Source organism: Mus musculus, chromosome 1, assembly GCF_000001635.26.
Source record: "Mus musculus strain C57BL/6J chromosome 1, GRCm38.p6 C57BL/6J".
Lineage (NCBI taxonomy): Eukaryota > Metazoa > Chordata > Mammalia > Rodentia > Muridae > Mus > Mus musculus.
Window position 1 is genome coordinate 171,226,990 of NC_000067.6, and position 7,655 is coordinate 171,234,644.

The 7,655-nt window shown below is 47.7% G+C and overlaps 1 protein-coding gene across 1 annotated transcript; it reads right to left on the reverse strand.

The window, feature by feature from the left end:
* Positions 1-2,582: 2,582 nt before the first annotated feature.
* Fcer1g (Fc receptor, IgE, high affinity I, gamma polypeptide) lies at positions 2,583-7,360 on the reverse strand. The gene is made up of 5 exons (NM_010185.4): positions 7,208-7,360; positions 4,188-4,279; positions 4,007-4,042; positions 3,078-3,098; positions 2,583-2,938 (listed from the first exon to the last, which is right to left on the reverse strand). The coding sequence occupies exons 1-5, from the start codon at positions 7,254-7,256 to the stop codon at positions 2,876-2,878; spliced, it is 261 nt and encodes an 86-aa protein (NP_034315.1). The 5' UTR covers positions 7,257-7,360; the 3' UTR covers positions 2,583-2,875.
* Positions 7,361-7,655: the final 295 nt, after the last annotated feature.

Here is a 7,655-nt window from a genome sequence, read left to right on the forward strand (position 1 = left end):
CTCAGCTGCTCAGCAGGTAGTGGCTTCTTGCAGGAAGCAGATGTGGCACTCAATAGACTTTACCTAAGTCAGAAAACTCCACCCTAGGTGGACTAGCTGACTGTGGCAGACAAGGTCTGATTCAATCCACTCAAGGGGGGGGGGGGGCAACGGGGGGGGGCACACTTTTGTCCCAAAGTGCTCTAGTTTCTTGATTCAGAACCTCTAATTTAACCTTGTGTGGTGGTGTATGCCTTTAATCCCAGCACTTGGGAGGCAGAGGCAGGTGGATCTTTGTGAGTTCAAGGCCAGCCTGGTCTACAGAGTGTAGTTCCAAGACATCCAGGGCTACACAAGAAACCTTGTTTAGAACAAACAAACAAACAAACAAATGGTGTTTGCTTGCCTGACAACCTAGATTCAATTCTTGGGGACCCATATAGCAAAAGGAGACAGCAGACTCCTGTTAAGTTGTCCTCTGACCTCTACATACATGACACGACACACCTACACTGCACTAAATAAATTAATAAAAATTAGGGGGAAAAACCCTTCTGATGGGGGGCTGGCAACATGGCTCAACTGGGTAAAAATGCTCGCAGTACAAATCGGATGTTCTGAATTCGATCTCTGGTACCCTTGGTGGTGAACATACATGTGCCATGGTGGCTTCACCTCCCACTCCTATTAATAAATAAATAAAATTTAAAATCTCTCATGTGACTATGCACAGTGGTATATGCCTATGCTCTCAGCACTCAGGAGGCTGAGACAGGAGGCTCACTTGAGCTTAGGAGCTTCAAACCAACCTAGGCTGTATAAGGAGACCCTATCAAGAAAGAAATGAAGGAGGAAGGGGAGAAGACAAGAGCTACAGTCCCAGCCCTCCACTTTAAAATACCCTAGATATCTACCCTGGCTCACTCGTCATCTTGCAACCACAGACTGAGCCTGAGACTCCAATATCTTCCAATTGATCAACCTCCTTCAAGACCTTCACCTTTCACAACCATTTCCCTTCTCTTTTTATTCAGTGTTTCTGGGCCCATGGAAATACATCTGTAATTGTAGCTACTGAGGAGGCTGAAGCAGAGCTCTCCATTTCAAGGCCTGCCTGAGACTCAAAGAAAGTTCAAGGCCAGCCTGGGAAATTTAGAGAGACTCTTTCAAAAGGAAAAGGATGCCAGCATTTGGGAGACAGAGGCAGCTGGATCTCTGAGTTCAGGTCCAAGCTGATCTTTATAGTAAGTTCTAGGCCAGCTAGAGCTACAAAATAGAAAGACCCTGTCTCAAATCAGAACAAACAACCCCCTACCCACTGCAAAGAAAACCAACAAAAAATAGTCTAATGGCACAGTCCTTATTCTAGCGTTTGAACAACCAATGTAGAAACCAAAATAAAATAAAATGATAATAAAAAAAAACAACGTTTTGTTTTATGTAGAACAATGTACAGAGATAATAAAGTCAGTATCCCTGCTTTCAAGGTAACCTTAGTCAGGTTAATATTTCAAAGAGCCTGGATTTCTTATCTAGGTCAGTAAGCAGATAAAATGATACAATGGAAAAACAGTTCGAAAATAGAAATCATTATGCACTTTAGTGTTGTCCCGCACAAGGGTTGTGGGGGAGGAGGGTCAGGGAGGGNAGNGCAGGGGAGGGGAGGGGAGGGGAGGGAAAGCTTGGTCGCTTTGGCCCTTTCAGGAAGAAATGCAGGCAGGGTTAGAGACAGAGCTCGCTGCACCTAATGAGGCTTAAATGTTTCCAAGCAGAGTTTCCTGGAGACTCTGGGGAAAGGACAGGTACTGGCAGGTGATTCCTTGTGGAAAACGACCTCCCATTTAGAGCCGATTTGCTCCCCCTGGCCTTGCCTACCTCTCTACTAGGTTCTCTCTAAGGCCCTTCTTGCTCCCAAATCCCCTGAAAGTTCTCATAAAGTCTTCCACTAGGATATTGTCACGATCCTTGTCATCACATTCCCTCTGAATGTTTAGATTCCCAGCTCTGCTACCTCAAACATGCACACGCTGGGTCGATACTATCTAGATTGGTGACTATTCTGGGTTAGACATACAGACTTCCCCACAAACCAATCATGATTCATTTTTCAGATGCAAACAGCCACATTGGGTACAGAAGGAATTTCTCAGGTTCTAATGTCTCCAAATACATCTCTACTCCCAACACAGAGTTAAGAGTGTGAGAAAGCAGCCAGGCGTGGTGGCGCACGCCTTTAATCCCAGCACTCGGGAGGCAGAGGCAGGTGAATTTCTGAGTTTGAGGCCAGCCTGGTCTACAGAGTGAGTTCCAGGACAGCCAGGGCTATATAGAGAAACCCTGATTCGAAAATCAAAAAAAAAAAAAATTAAAAGAAGTGTGAGAATGCTCTCTGCTACAGTTCCATCTCAGACACCTCAGACACCGAGGGATCGATGGTCTCCCCTCTCACCCAGATACAGTCAGCATTCATACGCCAAATGAACAAAGTAGCTCTAGAGTCCTGTGTTCTCAGGAGCTGAGTTTGCCTTACTCAAAACTATCGCCACTATCCAACCGAACACTTAATCCAAGCTCCACCAGCATGTGACAAATGACAAAATGAATTGAGTCAGGTCTCTGGCAGCTTTATTGGGGGATAATCCCTTTCCATTGTTTAGTGAGAGTCGAGGATCAGGGAAGGAAAAAGAAATGAAGCAAAGGAGGCTGGAAGAAGAGAAATGTCAGTGAGTAAGTCTTTAACGGAGATGGGGACCTGCCAGTGTACACTGATGTAGAGCCTAGCTAGCATCATTATGTGAATAAGGTCAGCCAACCTTCAAAGCACAGAGGTGACCAAGAGGGCTCGGAGAGAATTAGAAGTGGGAAAAGAATGCAGCCAAGCACGTCTGTTCTGAAGCTACTGGGGTGGTTTCTCATGCTTCAGAGTCTCATATGTCTCCTGGCTCCGGGTGTTCAGGCCCTGCAGGAGAATCAGAGGACGTTTAGGAATCTGAGTGCATCACAGGGCCCCCTTCCACCTCAGACTCCATTCAAGGTCATTCCCAACCCCCGCCTCTTTTTCTGACCCCTAAGGTAGGAATAAAAAGAGGTTCACTCACCGTGTAGACAGCATCTGCTTTCTACAGAGATGGAAAGAGCAAGGCATTAGAGACCCACCTTCTCCAGGGCCCCTCACCATTTTCCTTCCTACCCAGGGAGTATCTGGGTCAAGAGCAATGGTAGCTGCCTTAAGCTAGGCGCACTCCCATGATTGCTCATTTACCAGTGTGACTACAAACACACTTCAGAGCAACATGCAACTCTCCAGTGTATTAATTGTCACCTCTGTAGGAAAACTGCTAATTAAGGTCGAAGTCCACCATAGCGGGGTATAGCCTCTGGACTTGGTGCAACGTGGGAGACTCCCTTTGTTAGCAGGGGTTTTCCCTTTTTGACCTTGTCTGGGGAGTTCTAAGCCCACACTGAGGAATGTCACATGGCTTCAATTAGATTTTAGGACCAATTTCTTTACTCCTGAGAAAACCTATTCAGCCAGAACCTGAGATTCCAGAAATGCTTCCCCATGCTAATGAGGCATTCCAGACACCCTAAGACCCCAGCCATGACATTTACCCTTTCTGGTTGTCCCTGCCCTCAGTCCCCCAAAGCTTTATAAGTCTTGAATCACCCTAAATAAAGTTGATCTGCCTACTGACAGTGAGTCCCGGTAGGGTCATTCATCAAACGTACTCACAGGGCTTCCAAAAACATCTCTGCTCCCTTAGCCCGCGTGGATCGAATTGGCCAATGATCCACGAGGGCGGAGAGACCCACACACTTCTACTTGATTATTTCCTGCCTGGATATTTTATTTGCAGTTCAGCTAGATAGCAAGCAGGTTGTTACCCATCCTGAGGAGAGGGGCAGGATACAGATTAACACCTAAGACACACTCCATCCCAGGGGCGTCAGACCTCAGGCTAAGGCCCCGGGAAAGGTTGAAAGCCAGAAAAGAAACGCTGACATGTAGACGTGGGAGACTCCATACCTCACGGCTGGCTATAGCTGCCTTTCGGACCTGGATCTGGAGTGGGGAAAAGGAAATCAGAAAAGGAGAAGTTGGGGGCCCATCTTTTTCCCTTCAGACCATGGGGAACCCCTCTCGCTCCCCTTCTTGCTGTCCCTCCACCCCCACTTCTGGGTCTGGTTCTTAGACCACCCTGCCTTACCTTGAGTCGACAGTAGAGTAGGGTAAGGACAATACCATACAAAAACAGGACAGCATCCAGGATATAGCAGAGCTGCGGCTCTCCCAGGGCGGCTGAGGGGATACAGGGTGCCCATGGGACCCGGTGTAGAGGGAAGGGAAGGGCCATCCCTCAGGGAAGGGAAAGGGGTCCTTCTTCCTTTCTTTTTTCTTTCTTTCTTTCTTTCTTTCTTTCTTTCTTTCTTTCTTTCTTTCTTTCTTTCTTTCTTTCTTTCTTTCTTTTCTTTCTTTCTTTCTTTCTTTCTTTCTTTTCTTCTTTCTTTCTCCCTCTCTCCCTCTCTCTCTCTCTCTCTCTCTCTCTCTCTCTCTCTCTCTCTCTCTCTCTTTCTTTCTTTCTAAGGTTTATTTATTTTTATGAGTCCACACCAGAAGAGTGCATCAGATCCCATTACAGATGGTTGTGAGCCACAATGTGGTTGCTGGGATGTGAACTCAGGACCTCTGGAAGAGCGGTCAGTGCTCTTAACCACTAAGCCATCTCTCCAAGCCCATGGCAGCCTTCTAAGGGAAGAAACTAACTCCCTCTCTAGACTATTATTCCCCCCTTGCCCCTGAGACCATGGCAGGAGTGGGACAGGAAGCATGGAGGGTTCTGCTGTACTAGGACTTAGGTTTACTATAGACTTCCCTCTCTACCCACCCGGCAGCTCTCTTTTCAGTATTGTGGTTCCTCTGGCATCATTGAGCACTTGGTCTACCTCAAGGACCCATTGGAGTTCACTGGGCTGAGACAAAAAAAAAAAAGAAAGAAAAAAAGAAAAAAGAAAACCTCAGCCCAAAGGGGGAGGGGAGAGGAAAATAGTGGCAAATTTCAGCAGAGAAACCACAAGAGTATGTCTCTGTTAAGTCCTGTGACCTGTGGCTGAGGGCTGGACAGGAAGGATGTGAGCCGGGGAAGGGAGGCAAGACAATTACACTATTATTGGTCATCTTCTCAGCCTCACTGCTTTTTGTCTCACCAGACACTTAACGATACCAAAAAACCAAACCAAAACCAAAGCGACTGCTTTTTGAGGCTCTAGAGATGCCATTGGCTTTGCACGGGAAGCTGGATGGTGACCGACGACAGCTCAAAGGAAGGACCACAAACTAAGTTTAAAATACGGATTCCTCGTCCTGCTATTCTGCCCTGTTAATCACGATAGGCTTCTAAGAAGGGAAGTTTATGCAACTAGAAATAAAAATTTTAAAAAGCATCACACAGGAGCTGAAAGAGATGGGTTGTATAATCCCAGCACTTGGGAGGCTGAGGAAGGCGTCGCCATGAGTTTGAGGTCAGCCCAAGCTACATAGTGAGTTCCAAGACCAGCCTAGGATAGAGTGAAATCAAACAAACTGCTGGTGGTGGCACACACAACTTTGATCCCAGCACCTGGGAGGCAGGCAGGTGGATCTCTGAGTTGGAAGCCAGCCTGGTCAACAGAGCAAGTTCCACGACAGCCAAGGCTACACAGAGAAACCCTGTCTCAAGGTTAAAACAAAACAAAACAAAACAAAACAAAACAAAACAAAAAACACGCAAAAAAAAAACAAGAAAACCCCCAAATCAAAGGACACGGGAACTGAACATGGTAGCCCCATACAACTAACTACACAAGGCTAAGGCAGGACGATTATGCACGATGCCAGCCTGGGCCATATGATGAGATCCTGCCTCTAATGCTCACACAGGATCTGGGCTCCAGAGACTTCGCCCAGTCTTATTAGGAGAGATAATCTGATGTCAGCCTGCTGCAGGGACCTTGACATTTTTTTTACAGTCCTCAGCTGATACATAAGACTCTAAGTCCAGGCACTTCACATTGCCTGTCCTCTTATCGGTTGACAAAATGGTGTAGCCCTGCCCACTTCCACACAAGTCAGGTTAACTAAGATCAGTAAAATTCTTTTTGCTCTACAGCACTCACACTCATGATATTGCATAAATCTCAAAACTACCCTGTGAAAGATACACCAACTTCACCATTTTATGGATGATGAAACCCAGGCACTCAGAAAAGCTAAGAAAACACTCAGGGCCAGAGTTGAGCAACAGACTTGGAACTCAAATCTAGGTTTTCTGCTCCCAAAGTCTGTGCTTTTCTCTGTGACCCTCCTTCCCAGTCATTCTCTGTTTCCCTAAAGTTTAACCCCACCTCTGAAAAAAAGCCAGCTGTCAATCAGCAGTGCTTTTCAAAACTCCTTACTGGGCATGGTGGCACAGACCTATAAACCCAGCATTTGGAAGGAGAAGGCAGGAGGACCAGGAAACCAAGGTTACCCTCAGCTAAATAGGGAGTTTCAAGGCTAACTTGGGCTACAGGAGTTCCCCCTAATAACCAGGATTGACAGACCACACAGTAAGCGACGCTGAGGGGGGGTTCACAGGCAGAGCAGAACCTCAGAGCCGCTGCTTCGTGCTGCTTTTGGCTTTTCTTCTCAGCTGACGACTGAGACTACAGGACTCTGTGCTCTGATGCCTACGTTATCAGTTCAAGGAACGGCGTGGCCCTCACCATCCCCAGAAATGGTATTTAGACTCCCCTGCCTTACTCCCAAGCGCAGACAGGCCCTTGTCTATATAGAGGGTTATCTAGTTAGCTGATACCAGCTCCCAACAGAGCATCCTATGGTGTTGCTGATCAAGAAAAGTAACTTTCCTAAAGCTGTTCTCTGTGCTGTACAGTCCAGACCCCTGACAAACCCACCCTTCATATAGGCTCTAAAGTCAGGGTGGAAAGAGAGAGAGAGAGAGAGAGAGAGAGAGAGACAGACAGACAGACAGACAGACACAGTGATAACAAGGAAAGAAAGAATGGCTGTGCCTGGGTGGGGACCCAACAGGGCTAAATTCAGAATCTGCTTCAGCCCTCCCTGGCGGGCTTGGCTCACCCAGGGCCTTCTTCCATTCTCATCGCCCAGGGCCAGCCTTCTCCCATCCCCAATTCCTGCCCTAGATTCCCACTCAAGCCCAGCTAACGCTCCCTGAAGCCTTCCCCTTACCTGCTTGTTCCACCAAAAGGAGCAAGAACAAGATCACGGCTGAGATCATCCTGGGTGCGCTGGGGGCTGCGGCGCTGGGAGCTGGTGATCGCGCTGCGCTGACAGAACTGCGCAGCTGTGCCCACGAACAGTTCCCTGACCACAGTTCCCTCCTTCCTGCCACGCCTTCGCCCACACTTTGGCCCCTTCCCCTTCCTGTACTACAGACCAGGCAGCTCCCGGAAGGGCCATTTTGGGGAGCTGGACGATCTGGCCTCTAAGACTCAGCCCTTTCAGGGACCAACCTAAACCACTGAATGAGCAGGCTTTCATGCTGGGGAAAGGTTGTCTATATCTGCCATATTTAACCACCCACCACTCAGATGCATGCTATGTAGGCAGCAAACTGCCCCTAGAGACTCCGCTAGACACCCACCATAACCCTTACCTTCCTATCTAGAACTTTATA

Bases quoted from the DNA above. Each gene is read 5' to 3' on its own strand.
- Fcer1g (NM_010185.4), bottom strand. From the start codon at position 7,256: ATGATCTCAGCCGTGATCTTGTTCTTGCTCCTTTTGGTGGAACAAGCA. The intron at 4,280-7,207 runs GTAAGGGGAAGG...GTATCCCCTCAG, and splicing joins CCTTTTGGTGGAACAAGCAG to CCGCCCTGGGAGAGCCGCAG. The intron at 2,939-3,077 runs GTGAGTGAACCT...ATTCTCCTGCAG, and splicing joins AAGCAGATGCTGTCTACACG to GGCCTGAACACCCGGAGCCA.